We start from the raw sequence: 27,068 nt of genomic DNA, 5'->3' as shown, positions 1-27,068 counted from the left end.
CCCTGCTGGCCAACACGTGGGGGGGGCGGCAGGGGGAAGTGCATTCCATGGGTGTGAAATATCGTGGCTCGACTATTGCCTGTCACGCTGATGACATACACCTGCTTCCCGTGCCATTCGAAGTGGTAGTTTAGGTAAGAAGTTAAGCTGCTCTACTAGCCCCGCTACCCCTTTCCTCCATCCCAGAGCCCCCCTCAGAGAAACATCGGCAAAGTGCTGAAACAAATACCTTTTTCAATCTTTCCCTCTCTTTTCATTAGTCTTCTTGTTCCTGCTCTACATGAACTCAGGCCCTATTTCCCTCAGGGACACAGGCCATTACCTTCCCAGATTACAGACGGGCTCCTTGGGGTGATGGGCTGTACCCGGATGATCACGTGGACGGTGGCAATGGCACTGTGTCTCAGCAGGCAGTCAAAGCCGGCCCTGATGCCCAGCCAGCCAAAACCAGCTGCAGCATCAACTTCCATAGCCACAACTGGGAGACACTCAAGAGAGAGTTTGGCAAGACTGCACTGAGAATCTTAATCCCCTGCCCAGTTAAGCCCAAAGTCCCCTCACCCTAGGATCCTGGCATGGAAGACGGAGCAGCATTGCTTGCCATTATTAATAATTTAAATCCCGCCTTCATGAGATTGATCCATCATGGGTTCACAGATTCATTTCACAGCTGTCGTCATGGCAGCAGTAAACTAGATTCCCTGCTCACCTCTTCCCTGCCCGCATCCGTGCCTGCTCTATTTTGTAGCTCAAATGTGGTTAAATGGAATTAGGCGCCAGAAACCCTGTGAGGGAGGGTGGAGAGGCAGAGGGCAGGCCAGCACAAGCCAGGAGCTCATCGTCACAAGCAGCTCCAGAGGAGGAGGATTTTTACAGGCGAAATCAGTTCATGTGGGACTTTTGTCAGCATGTGCGCTCTGGTGGGGCCCTGAGAACTGGAACCATTTCGAAGTCAATAAGCATGACAGCTGGGAAAAATCTGAGCATTTATCTGAATATTCATAAGCAGGATTCTAAAAGTCATTTACTGGGTAATAGCCTGTAAAGTGCCGGTGCTAAGCTTGAAAGGATGTGGGAGGGGAGACAAGAGATAGAAGAAGGCTGGGTTGAGGGAAGGGGGGCCCCAGAGCCGGTTCATCCCACTGTGGACCCACCTCCAGAGAGGGAGCCTCCTGCGGTCATAGTTTCGTTTGACCTGTTCATTCTCAATCCTTTCGGTCCCTAGGCTTAATTTACAGAACTAGTGATGTCTGCATCTAATTGGGGTTTTAAGCACTCTGCATATTTGGCCTGTAGGGGCGTGTTTTGCAGCTAAGTGTCTTTCTAGGACTGAGATCCTTACAGCCGACATATGGTCAGGTCAGTGCTTAGTAAAAGTCTAGCTGCCCACAGTAAATGCCTACTGATCAAATACTGCGACAGGGGTGGCCTGGACCAAAGGTGTGCTGGGTGTTGGAGCCTCTGAGCCTCCATCAGTGACACACCCCAGGTTCCCGCAGTTATGTGAGGGGATGGTGGGTAGAGCAGAGATTGAAACACAAGGAAAAGCAATCGATTCTCTAAAATTCACAGAGGTTTTTCTTTCCCCTTCTGCCTTTGGTTTGCAATCTGTCCTTTGGAGAGCATTGGTAATGGTCGGGCAAACCTTGCCTGTAATATATACATGATTGTGTCTGGGCAACAGAATGGGGCAAATAGATGACAAAGACACTTCCGTCTGAGGATTAAGAAGTTGTAAGAGAAAGTGACAGGGTGCAGGAAAAACCCAGGAAGAATGGAGCTCCAGGAAGGCAGAAGGGCTCGAAACCACATCCAGAGGCGAGAGAAGGTGACACAGGGGAAGCGATGTGGGGGGGGTTGGGGATGGGGCCCATGCCATGGAGGAAAGCTAGTCCTTCTGCAGCTGGAATACAGAACCCTGAGGATTCCCAAGCATGGCAGATGCAAAAGAGAATCTGCTTTCAGCCCAGGGCAGAAGCGACCCATCCACTTGGTGGAGAAACACAGACAATCAAGGCAAAAGCGATCCAAAATGCTGGCTGTGGGGGGTTGAGGGCCTGTAGGAACAGCAGAGATGAGAGCAGGCAGAGATATTGCCATGCATCCCTGTTCCCGGTTGCCTGTAAGGATGCAGATTTCCAGCCTTACCAGGATCCCTGTCTGTATGCTTAACACGATCCCCAGAGAACTCATAGGCACCGGAGCATCGGAGAACCGGAGAACCTCAAGTGTGGATGAATTTCATGGGTCCTAGTTTCCTACTTTTAGAGCATTTGTAAATTATGGGATTGTTCAACCCCAGGGGGCCAGAAACAGCATTTCACATGGCAGGGTCCTTCTCAACAAATAAGACTTTGAACTGAATCTGGAGGGAAAACACCCAGATAAATCCTTGAAACCTATTACTACAGAGAGTGGCAGGTCTGATAGGGAAGGAATGCTAAAGGCACCAGAAATGCCTCATGAGCTATGTAAGGAGGTATTCCTAAGGAGGACCAGAAAGACTATTTATGGCCTCAGGTGTCTACCTGTCCAGGCACAGAGCAGGGCCATAAAGAACTGCAGGAGTTCTAACACAGAGCATTCTACCCATGATTGTAAAAATCCTCAAGACTTAGTGCCTGGCACATAGTAAGCACCTATAAATATTTATTAAACACTTGCAAAATTGTTGTTGAGTCCTCATCTAATTCGAGATCAGACATGGTGACGAGAGGGTGTATCCTACTCCCAAGAAAACAGTCTGGTTGGGAAGGGGGCTGCATACAGAAATATATACACAAAGAGACACTATTTGTCTCTCGGATAAACAGAGGGAGGAAGTGCCTTCGGTAGTGCAGTCTGCTTTGAGCCACCTAGCCAGATGGAGAAGAGTGTTGGAGAACTCCCAGAAGTGCAAACAAGCGTTCGTGCAGTTTCCTGCCATGGACTCAGATTTTGAAAGATCGCACACAGAGGTTAAAGAAAAAATGACAAAGTTCCCTATGATAAAGGTAGGAAAATGGCTCAAACCTTAAGAATAGTGCCAGGAGAGGGACGCCTGTGTGGCTCAGTCAGTTAAGCATCCGACTCTTGATTTCGGCTTAGGTCATGATCCCGGGGTCGTAAGATTGAGCCCCGCGGCAGACTCCTTGGAATTCTCTCTCTCCCTCTCCTTCTGCCCCTCCCCCTGCTCATGTACGCTCTCTAAATAAACAAAATCTTTAAAAAAACAGGAATAGTGCCAGCAGAGCTGAAGCCCAGGATAAACTTATTCTTACCAGAAGATCATCCTTGCCATCACCATCACCATTATCACGCAGGCAGCCACAAAGGAGGGGCCCTTTTAAAATATGGTTGGGGCAAAAAGAAGATTAAGGTAGACAGGTCCACTGTTTAGTGCAATGCGGAGGAATGATTCAGAGAAAGTTAGGTTCTTCAATTGCTATTTAATTTTGACGTCACTGAAGGAAAATGATCTCCAGATTGAAATGGATGCAACAAAATTTGGCAAAAAATAGCAGAAACCAAAGACTGGTGAAAAGATCAGAAGGGAATGGTAACTGCTGTGTCCTGCCCTGGATAAAATATCCACCAGAGTGTCTATAGAGTGAGAGTATCTTAATCACGTTTATGGTTTCTGGGGAAATGGGAAATGAGTCTGTGACCAATCCAGGGCAAATATTGAGAGCAGAATGACCACAAGAAACCAGCGTAAGATCAATAAGAACAAATCAAGTAACACTGGGTTTAGGTCACTTTTTTGGACAAAGTTGGTAGATAAGGGAACAGTGATAACCCAGTAGACCCAAATTCCACAATGGGTTTCATTTTCAAAGCTTTCCTGATGTTCCTGTGGACAAGATAGAGAAATATCAGGTGGGTGCTCATGAAAGATGATAGAATGATAACTGTTGAATAACCACCCAGAGACACTGCTTAAAGATGAGAGTCAACCCCATTTCCAGTGGGGAGCCATAGGGCTCTGACCGGCACAACATTTTATCATAGACCTGGACACAGACGTAGGAGGAATATTTATATTTGCAGATTACCTGAAGCTGTTGGTTGATGGGAATAACATAATCAGATCCTAAAAGAGCTCGACAGGCGGAAACATTGAACAGGAAATAGCTAGATACTAGATAAGGTCAACTTATATTAGATCCTGCTCTTGGGCCCACAGAAATAATAGGATAGAAAAGTACAGGGTGGGGAAGCCCTGTTTGTTGTAGATACTTTACTCATCCACAAGTTCAGTAAGTCAGCGGTATGACCGAGGTGAGTGCCAGAAAAGCTAACATTTACGTGAAGGGAAATCAGTCGTGCTTTAGCCTGAATTGGAGGGCCAGCCCCGGGACACCCGTTCAGTGTGGGGGCTGCCGCCCTCCAGGAGAGCTCGGAGCGGACTGGGGGAAGAGAGTGGCGGGAGGCGGACCTGGGCACTACATCATGCCCAGAACTGTTGAAGTGAAGGGCGATGGTTAGCCTGGAGGACCCATGGCTCTGAGCTAGGACTGCCTTCAAATATCTGACCACCTGCCACACAAAGATGAGACCTGGCTCTCTGCGTGTGCCCTGAAGGGAAACATGTTAAGAAAATGAAATGGTGGGGCGCCTGGATGGCTCAGTCGTTAAGTGTCTGCCTTTGGCTCAAGTCATGGTCCCAGGGTCCTGGGATCGAGCCCCGCATCGGGCTCCCTGCTTAGCGGGAAGCCTGCTTCTCTCTCTCCCACTCCCCCTGCTTGTGCTCCCTCTCTTGCTGTGTCTCTCTGTCAAATAAGTAAAATCTTAAAAAAAAAAAAAAAAAAAAGGAACAGGGGCTACAGAATTCCAGAAGACATAAAATAACGGTAGCCAAGAACTTACAAAATTCTCAAAAAATACAGTAGCCTCCCGTTGCCTATCTTAGCGGATCTGTGCTACAGCCCTCTGGCTTCCCAGCCAGCAACCACTGATTAAAGAGCGGAGATACCCACTTCCTGTAGGGACGGGCATAGCCCCATTCAAGTCTCCACATGGCCTCGGAGCCACTTGGAGCTCTAAAATCTACCCCCCAAACCCCAGCCATTCCGTCGATCCTGAGGAGCCCAGCTGGCCCATGGTGACCAGAGGAGAGGGCCGCAGAGGGCTGCATCTCCCGACCACTGCTTTATTGCCGTCCTGCGGTAAGTTAGCGAAACTAGACAGGAGGCGAGGCAGGGGGCGCATCCAGACATGGCCTCAGTGCCCTCCAAGCCGCTCCTCCCCTCTGCGGATCAGCTTTGGGCACCAAGGAAGAACCTTAGGCCCTAAATGTCTGATATTAACCCCCTGCAAAGGGTGAGGTTAAAATTGCTAAATGGTCGCCTTCTTCTGTCTTCTAACAGCAACTGGAAAATCAAAAATGAAAACAGGACAAGAAATGTCAATAACCACGCTATCCTCTTTAAAGTCAGGTTCAGAAGGTATTTAAATTTTATAATTTTATGATGATTTTAAATGACTTGCAGAAGTTACAGATCCATCCACGGGAAGGTAAGAAAAACAGAATTAGCCTGCCCCCAGCCAAAGAGAGACCTCTTTTGACCATTTTAGACTAAAGCAATCTTAATTAAGTCCTGTGGCTAAGGCGTTATTTCCAGGGCTTGACGCAAGGCTTAGGGCCCAGGGAAGAAACTGAGCCAAAGGGTCAAAATGCTTTCAAATTTGAATTAAAATTGAATTTTGAAAAGGGAGGAAACAGTATTTACCACTGGAATTATTGAAGGAAAGATAATAGGTTACCCATACTCAGCTTATTCCATGACACTTACTGTATACCTACAGACATTTATTGTACACCTACTGCATACCGGGCAGGATATAAGATGGACAAAACCATCACACCCTCTGACAGATGATAGCCATGCTTGTGGTGAGCAGAGCAGAACATATACAGTTGTTGAATCACTATGTTGTATTCAGAACTTAAATTCTAATGCGCAAGATGAAATACGAACAAAGGGAGGGAAATCAATATTTGTTGAGCATAAGCAACAGGCCTCAAACTGCTGAAGTTCATGGAAGCTACTTATCCCAAAACACATGATCTCCACCTTGTCTCCCCCAGCTATTAGGAGGTGCTTTTTTTTTTTTTTTTAAAGATTTTATTTATTTATTTGAGACAGAGAGAATGAGAGAGAGCACATGAGAGGGGGGAGGGCCAGAGGGAGAAGCAGACTCCCCGCCGAGCAGGGAGCCCGATGCGGGACTCGATCCAGGGACTCCAAGATCATGACCTGAGCCGAAGGCAGCCGCTCAACCAACTGAGCCACCCAGGCGCCCCAGGAGGTGCTTTTTAAATTGATTCCCTCAGGTCATGATCCCAGGTTCCTGGGATGTAGTCCCACATTGGGCTCCTTGCGCAGTGAGGAACATGCTTCTCCCTTTCCCTCTGCCCCTTCCCCCCCACCCCGCTTGTGCTCTTTCTCTCTGACAAATAAAATCTTAAAAAAAAAAAAGTCCACATAAGTTCACCATACCACATCCTATTAATAATTGTTCTTATTCTTTTTCAGTGTATGTTATCCCTGATTTTTCTCACGGGGAAGAAAATGGTAAGCACCCAACATAACATATCCAAAGATCCCTGTTCCCTGCAGAGTGTCCTGGGCTGGGGATAGTGCCCCAGGAGAGTGGGTCCCTTGTTGGTCCAGCTTGCACCAAGTCCTAGAGAGGAATTAGGGACATGCTGGGCACACAGCCCCTGAACTTGGATGGGCTTCGATGTCCTTTCCTGAAGAAGAGGGATAGAATAAGAAGTAGAGAAAGGGTCTCTGGAGTGAGACAGAATGACCTGGGACAGAAGTCCATCTCTATACTCAAGAGCTCTGGTCTAGGAACCCCCACATTTAAAGAGGGTCCAGTCAATTGCTGGGCTACCTGAGGTCTAGACAGCAGGGCTTGATTGGGATGCATGGGCCCCTCCAAAGAGACTTATCCAGCAGCACCTTGGTAGGGAATAAATTGGAGCCCTACAAATGGTACCTTTAAAGACTTTTAATTCTTTATTAAGGAGGGGTTAATTGAATCCTATGAAGAGAAAGGAGAGAATCCTTATGGTGGCAAAATCCCATCTTACACCTATCACTCCATAAAACAAAAGCCCCACAATTAACCAGGCCCATCCTATTAGAAAACAATTTAGGGACTGCAATCTCTTGTCTTTCAGCATGGTGGGGGCTTACAAACATGGTGGCTTATCAAATGAACTCTCAGATTCTAGACAAAGCATCCCACCCACCGCCCCACCACCCCTAGAAGAGTACTGACCGATGGAATTTTCTTCATCTTATTCCATTCCCACGGAGAGTTTAGAGCCATGCTGCTCAAACTTTAATGTACAGAATCATCACCTGGGGGGGGGGACATCTGGGTGGCTCAGTCAGTTAAGCATTTGCCTTTGGCTCAGGGTCCTGGGATCAAGTCCCGCATCGGGCTCCCTGCTCCATGAGGAGCCTGCTTCTGTCTTTGCCTTCAGCTCCCCCTGCTTGTGCTCTCTCTCTCTCTGTCAAATAAATAAAAGAATGACCACCTGGGGATCTTGTTAAAATGCAGATTCTGGTTCAGTAGGTCTGTATTTCTCACAAGCTCCCAGCAGCAGCTACTGTTGCTGATCATCACATGGACCACATTTTGAGTAGCAAGGTTTGAGAAAAGCTTATAGATTTGTGCCCATAACAATCACCAGACCAGAGCCAATCCCTCCACCCACCTGTGGAGGCTAAAAAGGAATTTACTACAGGAGAGGTCGAGGAGGTGAAAACTGGACAGTCTCCTCTATGTGCCTATTTGTCAGCGGAGCTGGCTTGCTCCTTCTTCAGAGCTGGCCCCGGGGCTAGTCCTTTACTGTTTCTCCCCTCCCTTTCCTCATCTACAATGTGGGGATCTGCCCTACAGGGCAGATACACACAGCTCAAACATCTCTCCCACATTCAGGAACTATGGTTCTGTCAGGAAAAACCATTAGAAGAGAGGCACTGATTGGATGGAGAAAAATTAAGATTTGTTCTTGATCAGATGCAGAGAAGACACACCCTACTTGAGGGAATCCTGTATGCCTGGCATTTACTTATGGTAGCACTCTGGTGGGCCACCCTGAAGACAAGTCTATTGTTACCATTACACAGATAAGGGGCTGGGTGACACCACTCAAGGGCCTGTCACTTCCCCTGCCCGCACCAGCCCTCGGGTAGAGCCACTTCAGGGGAAGATAATGATCTCACTAGAACAAAGGTAGAAGTTGACAGAAATCCGCAAAGGAAAAGTTAATTAGGCAGAAAGCTTTTCCTTCTCATTCAGCCCCAGTTATGGCTGTTACTGCATATTTACTGTGCTTATCTTGACATGTAGACAGTGCCCATTGATGTTAATAAGGTTAATTATTATGTTGAATCGAACACTTCTGAACAGTGCCATTCAGTATTCAGGACTGCCCTGTCACCTTCTTCCCTTGATAAACACCTAGTTTGGGTTCCCTCCAATTAACTATGTATTATTCAAGAAAGCCGTATTAAAATAGGGCAATCACAAATGATGGGGATTTGCTGAGCTCTTAGGGCCAGAGCCAGACTCTTGTCCTCAATGTAGGGCAGGCACTTACTCAAAAGAATCTCACGTGGGAGGTGCTGCCCCTCAGTCTGTCCCGACCCGTTCTCCCAGTTCCTTCCCCTCTCCTCCCCAGTGACACCCAAAAGGACCGTCCTCCTCAGAGCTTGCTGGAATTCCCGTGGATTCTTATCAGGTTTTCCTGAACATCTTTTCAAAACTTTTCCCCACTGTTTCCGTGGCAGGCAGGCAGTCTGGGGACAAACAGTGTTTTTGGAATCGAGCTGAAAGGCCCCGGTGCCTTGCCAGTTCTGAGGACCCCAGGGTGCGTGCAAGAACTAACAGAATGAATTGCTAGAAAGTCCTCTCAGCACAGGGTCTATCACAGATGTGTCAGGTTTCTGTCAGAAACGAACCGAAGCTGGGGTAGGAGGTGTGCAGGCGGAAAGGCCCCAGAGCCCGGTGTCGGTAGGCAGATCCAGCCGAGTAGCATTCTCTATCCCAACAGAGTTTTTATCACTAAACCAAAATTGGGAAGGAGTGCGAAGTTCACGTGTATAGAGATCACGAAGAATGTCACTTCTCCACCTCCAAAGGTGTCCTAGAGACACAAAATCAGCCAGACTAAGTCAGTCCTGCACCGACCTGGTGGATTTTCAGGGCTGTCTGGATGGGCCAGCTTGAAGGGGCTGCTCTCATTTCCCCAGGGGCCCAATGACTCTGTGAGAGCCAGTCCTCTGAGCTCTCGCCTCAAGAGCCACAGCTTCCCGGGAGCAGGAGATGGGGCCCAAGTTGTAATGATCAATTCCTTGATTCAATTTGCAGCCTGTCAACACTGGAGGCTCTAAGCCCCTCTCCTAGCCCAGAGTCAGCAGGCTGTAGCTGACCTTGAGAACAAAGGCATTTGCTCTCTGGAGGACTTTTTATGAGCTTACTGGCTTGAGAATACGTCTCACGTGCTTTAATTCGCAATTATGAACCATATGCAAGTGTAGAAATTGGCAATTTTTTTACAAAACTGGCAAGAGATAGGAATATTTCTCAGGATTTCCAAGAGAAAAATCACACTTGGAATAGATGTCTCCCATAATAAAACTAAAATCCTTCCCACAGCCTGCAAGGTCCTCTGTGAGCTGATCCGGTAGCCCACCCCATTTCTGCTCCTGCTACCCTCCACACTCACTCCTCTCCCGACATACTGTGCCTCTTACAGTTTGTCAATTATGTCAACCGCACTCCCACCCACTGTCACCGCTGGGCCTTTGCACCTCCTAGCCTCCTGCCAGGAATGTTCTTTCCCAGTTATCTGCCTGCTTGCTCATTTCCTTCATTCGGGACCCACTCAGATGTCACTTTTGTCAGGTAAACCTTTGCCATCCATCAGGAACACATACTTTCTCAAGTCAGCCACTGAAACTGACCCTTTGATTCCTATTTTATTAATATCCCCAAGTTGAATTTTGGGTAATTTGGTGAATTTACTTCAAGTCTTAACAATGATGCATGCATTTTTATTTAAACAGGCAAGGATAAATGCCATAACTCTGTTTCCTTTTGGTTTTGTTTTTGTCTGTTCCTTGTTATGGTTCTTTTTCCAAATGCCTTTCCTTCTGCTGTGCCTTCCAAAATCAAAAGTCTTGGATTTTGTTACCAAAGAGAACTTTTGGAACGATTTATTAAATGAGCCCATTGATTCACTGGAAGCTGAGAACATAGATGACAAGGTAAGTAAAAAACTCAAGACCACCTTCCTCCAAATGTTGGAGCAGGGTGGCCCGAGGCCAGGCAGGAACTGCCTCTAGAGCGCAGGGATTCCTAGCTTCACTCCATTGTTTGCACAGCCCAAGAGAGCTTTCCTTAAAACAGAAGTAGGTATGAATGACACATATTACATCAAAGTGGGTCAGAAGAAAACCAAATGTAGCATTCCACGGCCCTACTTTCAGAGCCCTGCTGGTAATATAAACACCCTCCAGATCACTTTTAAAGGCAGCAGAGCACAAAACAAAACATTTCATTTATCTAGATATCAAGGCAAATCAGTCTTTGTAGAAACCTTCAAGAAAAATGAAGTTCAATTCCAGAAAGATGGAGTAGATGTACTTTTCCCACTTAGCACAGCTTAAAACCCTAGACGTCATCTGTAAAACAAACAGAAGAAGCTTCTGAAAGGTGGACAGAAGTGAGACTGGCTAGGAAACGCAGGACCCAAGGAATGTCATGGCGGTGAGTTCCCTGAGTTTTCGTTCTGCTTCATCTATTCCTGGCGATGAAGTGTTGAAAGACAGCAACTCAGAAACCCCAACAGGCACAGACAACAAAAGCCTCAAGAAACACCTGCTGTCTCTGACCAGGAAACCAAGAACGGGGCAGCCTGGCAAGACAGACACCGTAGACATCAGCCTCTGCCACGCAAACAAACACCACAGCAACCAGCAGCAGATGACCCTCCCCAGATCTGTCGCCTGCTGCCACCACCCGCAGAGGGGCGCAGAACCAGCCCCGAGCATCAAGGGACATCCTTTCCCTGGCTGGAGCCCGTAACCAGACAGAAGATGGGAAGTCATAATAGTTTGAGTAAGCCTTACCTCTACAGTTTGCTACGTTGTCTTTCCTGCATGAATATTTTACCAGCTGGTACAGCCTGGTGCCTCTAACTTCCTGTGTCAACTTACTTCTAAGACTTACAGTGCATGTTGATGCGGGTGAAAACATTAGTATGCATCCTTTCCATTATAGCTAAGAAACTTTCTCAGGATTCCAGGTACTAACTACAATCACAAGAGTGAAATCTTGTGTCCCCAGAACTCAAAATTAAGCAGATATATTTTTCTAAATTTACAATAGAAAAAGTGGGAAAAAAAAAAAAGCTAGTTTGGGTTCTTTTTTAATTATTTAATTGGGAAATTTTCTGGTCTCAGTTCATATTTAGCCCTAAATTTCTTGCTGTCCACACTTGCTTCTGTATACATTATATTAATGAGAATTGGTTTTCAAATACTGAAAAACTGCATTAAAGGGAGAAAACACAATTTCTGGAACTCAAATTCACCTCATTGGACTTACTAAGACAGGAAAGTAAGCTCAGGCATTTTAGGAAGATTTTTCAGCAAGAGCTGAAATCTCAAGGAATTGTTTTAATTAGAAACTTGAATTATTCAGAACCCATCAGCACACCCGTCAGCTGAGGTTCTCCGTGCCAGCCGGATGGAGCTGCAGTCATAGGCAGAAGGGAGACCTCGCCCGTGTGGTTGCGCACAGCGCACTGGGAGGGCTCCATGTGACAGGAGCACTCCACTGGCTGGAGCTGGGGAGAGGCTTCTATAAAGAAGAGGCAGAAGCAGAGCAAGGACATTTTTGATTGGCCATCACTTAACACCTAATTGGCTGTTTGTGATCGGTTGTCCTTAGTTTTCGATGCATAACGTTGAGACATCTCATATAGGCTAAGATTCTGGTTTGCTCACCTAAGCCCCACCACATCAGAGCCACCTCCTGTAATAGCCTGCTCGTTTAATTAGCACCAGCAATGGGACAGGAGTATGCAGAGGCTGGGAATTGGGCAAGCCAGACAGGGGCACCCCAGCTTGTCCCCCAACCTAGAAAATCTGGCCAACCACAAGCTACATTCTTATATTTGTCCCAGCCCACACGCAACTTTGGATATGTCAGCCTTCCACTTACTATAGGAGGCTAATACGTTAATGGCATGCTATACATGATCAGGTGTTGACCAACCACCATAACAACCTCAACTTGTAGGTGAGCAGGGCAACATGAAAGTGCCATGGTTTTCTTCGACAGCAAGCCAAATTTCACCTTCTCTCAAAAGGGATCCAGAAAAGAAACTTCCATGAGGACCCATCTATGAGTCAGTCGTGGTTATTAGCTTCACAGACTTGGGAAAGAATGCTCCAACTTAAAAAATCAAAAGGCAGCTTGCAACATGATTACTTTGGAAGAATCTCTAAATACAGAATTGTCCACTTTTATATCATATTAGGTGCTACCCCGCCTTCCTGAAGACTGCCATCCTTCACTAAATAAGCAACCATTCCTGCCAGGCCTTTCCTGCAACTCAGAAAGCCTGGTGTGCTCTTAAATCGTGGAAGCGTCTTTATGCTCTATAACCATCTCCACATTTGGAAAAAGGGTAGTTTCATGCTCTGAAAAGATTTGTTGGCATACGGCTGTTAAACAAACAAACCTTGAGCGAACTAGGGAGTGAGGAGTATGAGGATAATGGAAATATTCTTTAAAACAAATCTTGCTAGCCACACTACTGTTCCCACTGTTTGTGTTTTTCTAATAGCATGGTGAAATGTCACCTGGCACCTTTGGGAGTCAGAAAAGTGCTTCAGTGGTAAGCCGTTAAGTCCCCTTTTCTGGGTGTTTCATTCTGTTCCTTTTGTAGCTTCTCGGCAGCTCCTATCAGGCAGTGTTTAGGACCATGCTCAAAGAAATGGCGGCTCGCAAAGAACAGGAAGAGGATATTGACGTCCCCATGACCGGAATTCTGGAGAGTGAAACCAGAAGGAAACTGGGAATTCTGTAAGTGACAGGAGAGATCAAGCTATTGGTCAGTGGGTTCAGGCAGGCTAGCAGTAACAGCAGGGGAAGTCTAAATTGGGCCATCACAGAGAAAAGAGCAAGGCCAGGGCCAGGCGGGTCTGAGTCAAAAGAGCAGGTGCAAGAGCAAGCGCAAGCTCAGTGGGCAGGTGAACAGAATGATCTGGCTGCCAAAAGTCAAGAGCAAGGAAATCTACAAGCATGGGAGGTTTGGGATAGTATCAAAGGCTGACAGTGACAGAGGTTGGAAATCCTGGGCAAGAAAAGTCTTGGAGGGACCATGAGATTATACAGAAGTCTGGGGAGCAAGGCTCAGAGCCCTGGCCTTGTAGGAGAGGGGACAGTGGGGGATCAAGGTCCTAGCCATCTGCCAAGAAATTCCTAGCTTCATCATAGGTTAGCTAATGCTCTTCCATGCTCCCCGGAGTGGGAAAAACCATGCGCTGCACCGAACTGGGGGTCATGGCCAGAATCCCCAGCTGGAGTGGGGAACAATAAAGTTATTGCAGACTTGCTGGCACCAAGTCTTTCTAGTTGTCATGGTCCCGGGTCACAAAATGCTCCTGAACTCCGTTTGTACATCCAGTCTGTGGTGCGTGGAAACTTGGATTTTCTTTTATCCAACTACCAGAAACCTTAGCAAGCAAGGTGCACATTCAGGCCTCCTGTACGTCTATTGCAGAACTGAGAACTTTAAAATCTGTCCTGTCAAAAGCCTTCTTCTCAGATCCAGTTAAGCCTGGGAAGCTCACTCCTTCCAGCACATTCCCTTTCAAAGGAGCTGTGATCTGAGAACCAGGAAGCATGCTGGAGACCACCCTTATTTGGAAGTAAAACAGCCCAAGCCACTGAAGTCCCAAGATGACTTGCTTTGTATATTGACATTCAAGGGGGGGGTAAGGGCTTGATCATTTTGAAGAGCTGTGCCTCAGTGTGGCTTTCATGATAAGTCATTTTGAATAAGATTATTTGAAATGTTTCCACTACATGCAAAGGGGTCTCGAGTGACTGTCCAGTGCTATCCCTCCCAGCTATTTCCATATGCAACCTTCACTGGGATATGTACAAGCCATTGAAAGATCAAACTGCGCAAGCTTAACTCATAGACCCAGGCTTGCATTTGGACCTCCCAGCCCTGTCTAGCTCCCGAGATGACCCTTGTTGAATTCATTTTGAAGGGTTTGGGAGTCAGCTTAGAGTCCAGGAGGCAAGCACTGAGTGAATACCATGTGCTGTCCCTTTATTCCTGAGTACTGACTGGAAGAAAAATAGAGTCCAAAAGCAGAGCAATGGGCCTGATTTTTCAACTATGAGAAACACCCAGCAGGCTCTAGCATTGTCTACACTGTGTAGCATGACGTGTACACATGAATTTAGTCCCAGCTTTTAAAGGTAATTCACATTCCTTTTAGGTTGAAGAAAAACTTTGAAAAATACAAGACAACGATCCTCTGGATTATGAAGAAACGTGAAAGTAAGGACCGCTTTCCCATTTTCCATCCCGTGATCGGCTCTCCTGTGGGCATCTGGCTGCCTCTTACCTTCTGCCATGTACCCTAAAGGAGGCAGAAATGCTCCTTGCCTAGCTTGTGCACCTGCTGGGTTAGCAAGGTCCTAGCCGCCAGGGATAAAATATCAAGCAAGATGGACACAGCCTGGGGCCACCTTATCCTTTTTGGGGGGGTGTGGGTGAGGATAGATAAGAAAGCAAGGGGATGCACGTACACAAGGGTTAAGTGCTATAGTAGGAAGAGGAGGCTATGGAGCCCCATAGGAAGGCATCTAACCTAGATTTGAGGGGCTATCTAGATTCTTAACACACAGTTTGGGGAAGAATTAGCCCCTTTACCAGACACGGAAGACATCTGAGGTCCAGCTGTTAAGATTTGCCAATCATGGAGGTTGCCAGTGTTTTTAAGTCTAATTGTGGAAAAGTTGGACCACGAGCCTAAGCCATGAGGCTAATTCGTTCAGAAACTCAAAGCCACCACATATCTTTCAGATGACTAAATTCAACTAACATAGAAATGGCGAGAATACCCACGGCAGACATAGCTAACCAGTCCTGGCGCTTTTTCTCGCGGAGCCTCAGATTCCTTCCTAAGATCATGTTCCAGTCCCCCAGTACTGATTCATGCCCCTGACTTCACTCTTTGGGAGTAACTGCTGTGGACTAGCTACTCTCACATACTCTCTCTGATTCAAACGGATCTTCCTAACCACGTGAAGCAGGATAAAGAAGCTAAGGCTCAGGGAGGCAAGGAGACTTACCTGAGATCATCTAGCCATTGTGTGGGCACAAGCCACATTCTGCCCAAGACCCCTCAGGCCAAACCTGGGGCTCATCTCCTTGGCATGTTCAATGAACAACAAAAGGCCAGTGGGTCTGGAGAAGAGAAAGTGGGGGCCTTCTAAGCCTAGGTCTCGTGTCCTCACTGGAGTTAGGAGGCAAGGAGAAGGAATGGCTACCTTCAGTTTCCATAGTGGGAAGGCCCTGCCTTCCACCAATACTCACACAGTGGGGTGCCCCCAAAACAAGGAGGGGGGTTCAGATGCTCAGCTGCCAAAACACAACAAACATCTCTTCCACTTGTGATGCTGTATTTGTCTACTGCTCATAGTTCTGTTCCCTCTGGGCTGTAGACACCTGTGTCTTTCATCCCTTGGCACCTCAAGCAAAGCACCCAGTAGGCACTCAATAAGTGTTTTGTTTTGTTTGATGGGTGTAGGCATGCATGATTTTTTTCTCCTTTGGGAAATTAAGGCCTACCAGGATACTCTGCTGTCACATGGCCAGGGTATGACTTCCAATTGGAAAATGAGATTTGATAATGGCCGGATTCCCATAGTGCCGCACCCCCACCCCTGCGAACTCCCTGCTCCTCTGGACAACTGAAGCCTCGAAGGTTTGACCTTTTTTATACAAAAAAAGCAACATTTCAAATAGATAAAAGGCAACCCCTCCACGTCCTGGTTGTTACCAGTCCCAAAGAAACCTCCCAGCCTCTTTTGAGATATAAACTCATTTACTTCCGATATGCAGACCATTCCCCATTCCAGGCACACAGACCCATGTCGCTGCACACTCCGCTTTCCGAGCCCAGGCTGGCTGCATGGGTGTGGGACCTATGATCAGTCACTTGGGGCTCTATACTTAGAGAGGCCCTGTGCTTGGCTTAATGCCCTGCTGCTGTCACTGGCTTGAAATTCTTGATAATTTTAGAACAAGGACCCCTGCATTTTCATTTTGCAACAGGGCCTCTCAAATTAGGTAGCCCTTCCTGTTCAGAACCATCTCATCCGGGAAAAGAGGTGAGAGAACACTACACAGCCTGAATCATGAGCCGTCACAATTCAAAGCTCCCGTGAAGGCTACAGATCTATGGACACTCTCCCGGTGGCTGGCACCGTGCGGGCATTATTCACAGTAACTCCATAGGTCTGTGTAGACAGCATAATCCCATTTTAAGGAAACCAAGGCTCAGAAAGGTGGCCTAAGCCTCGCCCTCATAATGGTAGAGCTCGATGTACAGCACAGACCAGGGTGTCCATTTCTGACAGGGAAACAAAATGAGCATATAAATGTCCTCTTTTATCTTTACCTTTTCAAAAATGTCTTCTATTAATTTCTAATGGACACTCAGGAACTGTGGCTGCGCTCCCGTCAGCTCTTTCCCTCTGACAAATCGTTATCAGTCATAAACAAGCCCTGGAGCAGGACGGTGCTCCTCACAGTCCTACACGGGTCTCCAAATGACGAGACTCTGTCTCGTTATTTTCCTGAGGAAAAGCTTCCTCTCTGAGCTCTAGTTGGTGGCCTCTTTAGTTCCTTAGACATACCATAGTCCTAGATTCTCCTTTTCCCATCTCCCACCGCCCCCCCCTTCTCACTGACTCTACCTCAGGCACCTTCATCTCTCCCCTGGAAGGAGCTCTCCCTAGTCTCCCTGACTCCCTTCTTCTCCTCTCTCAGTCCTTCCTTTGCATTGTTTCCCAAATAATCTTTTTAATACTCCTCATTGGCCCTCCATTGCCTCCCAGAAAATGCCCACCTTCCTCATGTGGCTTAGAAGGTTCTCACTTTTTCCCCTCCAGACACACTGTTTTTTTTGTTCTTCATGGAATAGGCCAGGCATCCCCTACCACAGGGCCTTTGTACTTGCTGTTCCTCTGCCCAGAGCACTCTTCACTCCAATATCCCTGTGGCTTGCTCCCTCACTTTATTCAGGTCTCTGCTTAACTGTCACCTTCTCAGAAATAGTTTCCTTGGCTACCCTTTATGAGCCAGTGCACACGCACACACACACACACACACACACACATTTTCCACCCTTCTCACCCTGCTTAGCTTTCCTTCAAAGCACTCCTAGCCATTCGGCATGGTAAGCTGTATCCGTTCACTTGTTTAGCATCTACCTCCTCTACTAGAATGGAGAGCAGGGACTATAGCAATCCCCGATACAGAGGACAGTTCTGGGCACCCAGGTACACAGTAGATCTTTACTAAATGAGTGAACAAGGGAATGCCCTGCCTGCCTCCCCGGAGTCACCGGTCACCTCTAACCCGGTCCCACTGTGGCCTTCGACAGCACCGTGCTGATGCTGGGAATTCCCGTCACCTGTTGGAAGCTTACCCTCCCCGCCGTCTCAGCCTCCAGGCCTGCTCGGGTCCCTTCCGGCGAGCTCTCCCGGCCAAGGGCCCCGGGTGAAATTAGAACCTGGAGGGCAAGGAGAGACTCCAGAAAGGCCTCTCCAGACCAGTAGGTGGCCGTCTCCACAAGCAAGAGAACTTACTTCCGAGGCTCATCTTGGGCAGCCGAGAGACAAGTAGATGTCCACATCCGCCCGCCAGGTCTTGAAAGTTTACCTAGAGGCCTGCACTGGGTGCAGTCCCAGCATGCGGGCCAGACGGTCTCGACTACACACGGCTCTCTCAAGGCGGAGTTCTTGAAAATGGCTCCAGCTGTGGGAAGGGCCGGCGGGGCGGAAGGTGCATTCCAAGGATGGGGAGCAGGTGAGGAGCCTCTGATTGCCTGGCTCTAGGTCAGAGGTCAACCAGTGGTCACGTGCTCCCATTGACTTCCTCCAACAGTGGTGGGCCGAGTAAGCTCTCTTAACTGATTTCCCCCGGACCCAGTTAGTTGCCAAGGGAACCGAGCTGTTCTGGCCCCTCTCTTCCAGCTATTTGTCTGAGGCCCGCGGGCAGTCACTGGGAGCAGGGATTTTTACTCAGCTGCCCTCCTCATTTAGTTCCAAAATTCAACTATTATCAAAATGGACGGAAATGATGATAAAAGGAAACTTGTTGCTGTGAAAACTAAGTTGAATGTTTTTAAAAAAACTCAATAAGAAAATAGCTTTTTAAAAAAAACGGCTTTATTTTTTTAATATAACAAGTTATAAAGAAATTTATTTTTTAATTTTTATTATGTTATGTTAATCACCATACATTACATCATTAGTTTTTGATGTAGTGTTCCATGACTCATTGTTTTCGTATAACACCCAGTGCTCCATGCAATACGTGCCCTCCTTAATACCCATCACTGGGCTAACCCATTCCCCCACCCCCCTCCCCTAGAAAAACTGCTTTAAATAGATGCAGACAAAACAAACATTAAAGATTGGGGAATAGATAGAATTTTTTTTAAGTCCGTGATTCTGCATTCAGACTATTTAGAAACTACCAAAACTGAAAATTATAGATAATTAGTTATGAACGTGACCAGACAGCCCGTCGTCAGACCCACCCACAAAGATCTTGCCCTACATTTTAAAATGGTGTACTAATACACATTTATGTTTTAAGTTAAAATAACATGTTTAAAGTATGTTTCCTTTTTTTTTTCAATGATTCCCCACTTTCACCTATTTTTTAAATGAACAGAGTTAGCAGCCACACTGGTTATTGGCACGTGGCTGGTAGATCACCCCCAGCATCCCCAAGTCTGGCCTAGGTGGTCTTCACCATGGTGTCTGGCAGCTAGCACTGGGCTGGCACATTGTAGGCTCTTGATAAATATATGTCGAATGAATGAATGCAGAAAATGAGAAAGCTGGAAATTCAACGCCTACATTTCTCTCCAAAGGTTTGCTCTTTCTACTTACCGGGCAGCCTTTGTTACTTGGGGGAATATGACCAGTATCTCAAACCCTCGCACTCTCTTTGATGCCCTGAGAAAGATAGGTCTAAACTTTCTTTCTCTTCTCTACCAGACTTACTCAACCCCAGAACTGCAGGAGCAGCCCCAGATATATCTACTTTCACATTTCATTTATGGAATCAACCACCACCAGGCAAGGAGTCTGTGACAGAAGTCAAAAAAACCCGTCATGTTGTTCGTCATAAGAAGAAATTAGAAATAGATACAGACTGGGTACAGAGCAAGACTGAGGTAGGTAGGGCAGTGTGTTGGTGTTTTTTGTGCTGGGTTTTTGCTCAGGTGAGACATACACACACACCATCAGGGAGCTGTCAGAACTAATATACAACATGAATACAAGCAAGAAAAATGTGCTCCACATAGAGAGGCACACTTGAGTGTGTGGGTTAAGGGCAGATTAACTGGGGCTTTTGCTAGGGTTCATTGAGACTCCTCTCCCTGAAGGGCTTGACTTAGGCAACAGGATGGCATTGGGAGGAGAATAAGGGAACTATACAATATATAGTTCCATCCCCTAATAAATTTAAAATCTATATCAAAAATTGATCACATAGTGAATGGATAAGTAAACTGGTACATCCATACAATGGAATATTACTCAGTGCTAAAAAGAAATGAGCTATCAAGCCATAGAAAGATATGGAGGAAACTTAAATTCATATTACTAAGTCAAGGAGGCTAATCTGAGAAGTCTACATATTGTAGGATTCCTACTATATGACGTAAGTCCTTGAGTCATTCCAACTATAAGACAAAACTATGAAAACAATATAAAGGAGGGATGAATAGGTAGAGCATGGAGGAATTTTAGGGCAGTAAAAATACTCTGTATGAAACAGTAATGGTAGACACATGCCATTAATCATTTTCCAAACCCATAGAATATAAAACACCAAGAGGGGACCCTAATGCAACCTATGGAGTCTGGGCAATAATGATGTGCCATTGTAGGTTCATTGACTATAATGGACACTGTGGTGCAAGGTGTAGAAAGTGAGCGAGTCTGTGCATGGGTGTAGGGAAAAAAGATGTATGGGAATCTCTTTACTTCCTGCTCAGTTTTGCTGGGACCTGCTCTAAAAAATAAAGCCTTTTAAAGAAAAACACTTACATGGTAAGTTTATAAAAATGTATATTGTAATATTTGGATACTATACATAAGTGAAAACATCTCAAAGTATTAGAGTCATTCAGAGTGAGCTAACAACCAGGTCTGAAGCTCAAAAAGAGTCACTGAAGTGGGAATGAGGAAGATGTGATAGGCTTTGTGCCTTCTGAATACATAAAGTAAGAACCAACTATGCCCCAGGGCCTCTTCTAGGTGCTGGAGATACAAGGGTGAACAAAGCCCCTGTGCCCATGGAATTTATATTCCAGATAAGGAGACAGCCAATGTATAACAAACTGTTGAGTGCCCTGTCAGGTATTGTTAGGAGCCATGGATAAAGCAGCATAAGGGGCTCGTGAGTTGTTGGCCCGAGAGGAGAGTTGCTCTCATACCCATAGGGCAGGTGGGGAAGTGCCCCTTTAAGTCTAGGCACGAATGAAATGAGGGGCAGAGCAAACAGCTCAAGGACAGCTGTGGGCAAGTGAGAGGTGGATAGGGAATGAGCTCAGATACCCTGGTCAGGTAGAGCCTCGTGGGTAATCTTAGTAAAGCTTTAGATTTTATCCAAAGGATGATATGAAGTCACAAGGATCTGTAGCAGGGGAGGAACATCATCTGATTTATGCTCTAGAAGAACCTTTCTGGCTATGTGCGGAGAATAGATTTAATGAGGCAAGAATGGTGACAGGAAGTTCAGCTGAGAGCCGGGGCATCAATTCAGGTGAAAGATGAGGGGCATCTCAACTAGGGCGGGGCAGCAGAGGTGGTGGAAAGCACCACCTCTATTTTTTTGAAGGAAGAATCAAAAAGGCTTTCTCTTAAATTCAATACATGTGAGAGAAAGAGAAGATGAAAGGATGAATCTAAGAATTTTGGCCTGAGCAGCTGAGTAAATGCTACGTAACTATTTACTAAATTGGAGAACACAAGAAGCCTAATGTAACCTCACATTTGTGTAACACCATGCAAGTGATAAAGCACTTCTACATGTAATGTAAGCTGAGCTTTTCTCAACAATCTCATGGGATATGGTATTGCTATCAACACTTTACAGTTGAAGAGAGTGAGACCTAAAAAATCTTAAAATGACTGTCACACGGACATAGAGTCTCCTCTTGAAACATTTCCCAAAGCTAAGAGGTTTAATAACCAGATGTATGTTTCTTGCTCATGTCACATCTGACTTGAGTCTCCTAGCTCTCTTGAGTGGCTCTCCTTGAGGCTGGCTCCTGGGAATCTGGGCTCTTTCATTACGGGTCTCTGCCATCTTGGAGTCCTTTGTGTCCCGTGGCATGGACAGGAAGTGAAGTCGTGGTCTAGGCTTAAATCTATCAACCAAAAGAAGTCACATGACGCCTCCTAGATACAAGAGAGCTGGGAAGTGGATTTCTGCTGTGTGTCCAGAGGAAAATGAAAACAGTATGCACTAAGTGGAAAAGCAACCAAACATCCTAAAGTGATGAGGCTGGCCTCACCTTGCAAAAGTAGGAGAGAACCGGAAACCAACACTGTCAACCAAGGTATGACTCTTTCAGCCTCCAGAAAGGAATGGAAAGTTCGGTATCCCTTCATCTCTTGGGCCTGTATGAAGAAGGGAAGTCAGTGGACCAGGGAGGACAGCACATGGAGATGGAGGAGCCAGAACTCCTGCAGACGGAGTAATCAAGGGAAAGCCAGGGGACTCTCTAGATTGTACCAGACGTGGAATGGTGAGGGTGTTGGAAGTCTTCAGAGATCTTCAACTTCCCCACACGAATGGTGATGAGATATCAGCTTTTAGATAAGCCATTTGTTATATAATTCCCAGTGAGGGAAAATGTGACAACTCCACCACCAGGTCAGAGATTTTGCTTTGCCTGTGGGGTCCTCATTGCCAGGAAAATGTCATTCCATGACAATTGAATTTGACAGGCAGACAGCGTCTCGGAGAAAGTCGGGCTTTCATGGACTGTGTGAAGAGAAGACCTAAAATACAAATATCCTCTCCCGTGAGTAATAGCTAGAAGCTCCTTCCAGGCCATCGGGAACAAACCAGCCCTGGATGTCTTTACAAAGCCCTTTTTTAGGTTAAAGAAGAAAAAAGCAGTGATGTGCAGACTGAATGTGGGAAGTAGCCAGGAGCTTAATGGTTGGAGGCAGCGTGTCCCACGGACAAGCCTGCAGGCGAGGGGCAGATGGCTGGCCTCTGACTCTCCTCTCACTAGACAACTTGGTGTTCATCATTTAGCCTCATCTGCAGGGGGGCCAGTGACTGTGCCTACATTGTAGGGTCCTTGTGCTGTGGAAGAAAGTGGTCGGCGCAGTGCTGGGTGTGGGGATGGAGTCCGTTTGCGGACCTTTGTCACCTCGAGGGGGTTTTACCCAGATGCCCAGATTCCTGGGCATTCCAAGGCATGCCCTCAGAAGCCCGCAGCCCCAGCTCCTCAGATGGCTGCATCTTTTTCTTTGATTGTCTTAGATTTAAGCATTCTGCTGTAAGCTTTCTTGAACAAAGGGGTCTTCCACAGTTAAAAGTAATAGCTGGAGAACTGCTGACCCATTTAGAGCGATGTGGGACACTAGATGACCCAAAAAGCCTTCCTACTGCAAACACCTGGGAAATGTAGATGGCATGTAAAAAGCATCAGAAATGTACAGCAGAGTGTGTAAGAAAGTGAGGGACATAATCAACACCAGAAAGAGCGAGCATGTGAGCAGGGGGTGGGTGAGGTGGGGCGGTGTGCTGGGGAGCAGAGGGCCAGAAGGAGACCAGCTCATCCTGATAATCCAGGCGCTTGGGTGTTCATGCCCAGATGGGAACACAAGACCAAGGACATGTGTCCTTCACAAGGAAATAGCCACACGTGAAACAGCTCCAATAATCAATGACATACTGAGCCACAAAACAAGTCTCAGCAAAGGCTCAACAGCTGATATCACATAGACTATGCTCTCTTACCCCAGTGAGTTTTAATTAGTCATAATAACATCACCCAAAGCAACTCATGCATTTGCAAATTTAAAAACACACTTGCAAATAACTTGTGTGTCAAAGAAGAGATCATATTGGAAATTCAAAAATATTTAGAATGGAATGAAAGGTAAACATCTCTATGCATGGGAAACAGCTAAAATGGTATTTTGAGAGCAATGCTATAGCTTTAAATGCTTATATTAAGAAAGAGGAGGAGGATCAAGAAGAAGAAAGATGAAAACAATGAGCTCAATATTCAATTTGAGGAATTAGAAAAATAAAATAGAGTAATATAGAAAATCTACAGAAGGTAGAAATATATACATGATAATAATAAGACTAAAAATTGATACAATGGGAAACAAATAGTATAAACAAACCAAAAGCTGACTCTCTGAAAAGACTAGTTAAAAAAGCAAATCTTCAGGTGAGGTTTATCCAGGAAAAAAAAGAGAGAGAGAGAGAGAAGATAGTCGTAATAAAATAAAAAAAAAAAAAAAAAAATGAAGACAAGGTCATAACTACAGAGGCAGTAGAGGGTTTTGTTTTTTTTTTAAACACCATATGACAACAGTTTTAGGACAATAAATTTGAAAATTTACCTAAAATGAACAATGTCCTAGAAAAATATAATTCACTAAAACTGAATCAAGAAGAGATTTTAAAAATCCTGAATACAATGCCAAAGTTATGGGTTGAATTGTATCCCCCTAAAAAGATATATTTAAGTCCTAAGCCCTGGTGCCTAAGAACGGACCCTTCTTTGGAAAATTGGTCTTTAAGGATGTAGTTAAGAGGAGGTTATGCTGAAGCAGGGCAGGCCCCTAATCTGGTGTGACTGGTATTCTTTCAAGAAGATGGCCATGTGAAGACACAGAGACCCAGGGAGGACAGCACATGAAGATGGAGGTAGACACTGAATAGACAGGCCAAGGAACAAGGATCACAGGTCATCACCAAAACCCAGGAGAGAGGCACATAAGAAATTCTTCCTCGGAGCCTCCAGAAAGAACTGACTCTACCAACACCTTGATTTCAGATTTCTGGCCTCCACCTCTATGAGAAAATAAATTTCTGTAGTTTTGAAGTGCTCCATTGGTGTTACTTTGTTACAGCAACCCTAGAAAACTAAAACAACCAACAACCTGGGCGCCTGGGTGGCTCAGTTGGTTAAGTGTCTGACTTTGGGTCAGGTATGATCCCAGGGTCCTGGGATCGAGTCCCATGTCCCCCCCTCAACAGGGAGCCTGCTTGTCCCTTTGCCCCTCCCCCATTCATGTTCTCTCTCTCTCTCTTCTCTCTCTCAGATAAATAAAACCTTTTAAAGAAAAAAGAAAGAAAACAACCAATAACCATTAGAGGATTGAAATGACAGTGACAGTTTAAAATATACATGCGCACGTACACACACACAGAGTGATCCCTGTCTGGCTGCTGGGCATATAGATGAATAAAGTGAGGAGGCCCTGAGAGGTTTCCCATCCCGAATCCTCAGCAAGGTGGCGGTGGTGATGCGTGGAGTGGCAGTGTGGGCATTCGGAGAGTAAACCCATCCCGAGCACTCCCGTGACACCATACTCTGAATTGCACTCTTTATAATAAGCTCATCTTTTCTTCCCAGGTGCATCACCATGATGTTAAATTAACTCTCTACCCCAGTGAGACTGTCTTCCAAATCCTCTTTCCTGATGGATCAGGCCAGATACAGTATCCACTGAAGCCCAGGGACGCTCACATTGACACATATTGACACATACGGCGCCTCAAAAGTGGGTGGGTCAGGGCTGGGCTGTGGGTTTTCCTGAGGCCCGCATCCTCTGCAGGGCTCTGCCTTTCCCAGGGACCCCAAGGAGCTGCGTGTGCCTTAACTGTCTTCCAGCTACCCGTCAGGAAACCTGGCTATGCTCATCCTCAGTACAAAACAGAGAGAGTTCACATACATCATTCTGGAAGACAGTGAAGAAAGGTGTGTCCAGGCCCTTATCAACAACTCTGGCCATGCCACCTTCTATGATGAAAACAGAGAAATCTGGTAAGTTTGAGTTGTGAGTCCCAAACACCCTTCCCCACGGAGAGGCAGTGTGGTTAAGGGTTGATCCCCAGTCCGCACAGCCCTCCTCCCTCACTGGGTTAGGTCTCTCTCTCCCTCATTCGCCTGTGAATTTCTTTCTCCGACCCACACATGTTGCACATGGAGAGATGGATATCATGGTGGCAGCAAGGCAGGTCCCTGACCTCAGGGAAGGCACTCTGTCCTTGTCGCCATTGCTTCCACAAGGGTGAAAGAGCAATAATCAGAGACTCACGGTGACCACTTCTCTTGGCTCCATGTTTTCTACACTTGCTGAGGGTCAAGTTGAGAATTACCTGAGAAAAACCCAGTACCCCTCTGTCCCAGGTGCCTCAGAGAGCAGGGTGTGGTCAGGGCTTTGGAGACACATGTATTGTGCACAAAAACCAAACTTCTAAATATTTTGTGATCGCTGAACTTAGTTCTTAAGTTCCCATTTCTGGCCATGGTGGGAAACTTCATCTTACCAAATCAAGGTAGTCTGGCCACTTCAAAATCTTTCTCCATCTTTTTGGGGGTAAGTATTCCTTTTTTTTTTTTTTTTTTCCAAGATTTCCCCCTTCCCTTCCCTACTAAGTGGTCATAGAGTGGGAAATGCCTACCATCTTGCATCAACTTTATACTTCCTTTCTTCTTGATTGTCAAAACCAGATTTATGCTTTTAATTCAAAAAAAATATTTTGATTCTGCCAGCCTTGGTTTTTAAGAATATTTTCTTTCTTTCTTTTTTTTTTTTAAGATTTGTTTATTTGAGAGTGGTGGGGGGAGGGTTGGCTGGGACAGAGGAAGAGCAAGTCTTAAGCAGCGGGGCTTGATCCCACAACCCTGAGACCACGACCTGAAACCAAGAGTCAGACACTTAACCAACTGTGCCGCCCAAGCACCCCTTAAGAATATTTTCTGAAATATTTTTTGTGTTTTATTATTTTTCTGTGTTTTTTGTTTTTTCTTTAATTTTTCTTTTTTTTTTTTTCATTTTTTTTCTTTGAGCTTTTAAAACACTATTTCCTTGTTGACAACTTTGTTCTCAGGGGTATCTGCCCTGCCCTGAGGGCCTTTTGTATAGAAACATGTCTGAAAGGTGCAGGAAGCACCAGGTAGCCGGTGGAGGCAAGAAACTCAGCCAATTATCTCAAATAGTATCGCTACATTCTGTGGGGCCTCTTCTCCATAATGGCACTTACTTTTAGGGCCAGAAGAGAACTTAGGGAAATCTAGGAACTACTTTTATTTTCTTAGAGGATATAAGTGACTTACCCAGAGTCATACATAAAATTACAGGCAAAAGAGGCACCTGGGTGGCTCAGTCAGTTAAGCATCAGCCTTTGGCTCAGGTCATGATCCCAGGGTCTTGGGATCAAGCCCCGCATCGGGCTCCCTGCTCGGCGGGGAGTCTGCTTCTCCCTCTGCCTTGCCCCTGCACGCGTGCGCGCTCTCGCTCTCTCTCTCTCTCAAATAAATAAATAAATCTTTAAAAAAAATTAAGGGCCAAAAGTTTTATGACATTGGACTTAGCCTAAAATAAAGCACTTAAAAAAAATTTCTCAAATAAGGCATACAAGAGATATCCCATCTTACCCCTGAATCTCAACCCATCAAAACCCAAGGAGAAGAATGATGCTCCGACTGGGGAAGGGCTGACCCCCACCTTCCAGA

The 27,068-nt window shown here is 46.1% G+C and overlaps 1 protein-coding gene across 1 annotated transcript in view; it reads left to right on the top strand.

Annotated features, from left to right (window-relative positions):
* ERICH6B (glutamate rich 6B) overlaps positions 1-27,068 on the top strand; it is a 39,132-nt gene that overhangs the window by 8,949 nt on the left and 3,115 nt on the right. Inside the window, exons 2-9 of the mRNA XM_044913593.1 lie at positions 6,519-6,557; positions 10,183-10,271; positions 12,962-13,098; positions 14,529-14,590; positions 18,160-18,174; positions 19,369-19,511; positions 24,963-25,048; positions 25,221-25,373. Coding sequence (XP_044769528.1) covers positions 6,519-6,557; positions 10,183-10,271; positions 12,962-13,098; positions 14,529-14,590; positions 18,160-18,174; positions 19,369-19,511; positions 24,963-25,048; positions 25,221-25,373 — 724 coding nt within the window. The remainder of the gene's footprint in view (positions 1-6,518; positions 6,558-10,182; positions 10,272-12,961; positions 13,099-14,528; positions 14,591-18,159; positions 18,175-19,368; positions 19,512-24,962; positions 25,049-25,220; positions 25,374-27,068) is intronic.

The sequence above is a fragment of the Neomonachus schauinslandi genome, chromosome 3 (genome assembly GCF_002201575.2).
Source record: "Neomonachus schauinslandi chromosome 3, ASM220157v2, whole genome shotgun sequence".
Taxonomy (NCBI): domain Eukaryota; kingdom Metazoa; phylum Chordata; class Mammalia; order Carnivora; family Phocidae; genus Neomonachus; species Neomonachus schauinslandi.
This window is presented reverse-complemented; position numbering and strand designations above follow the sequence as displayed.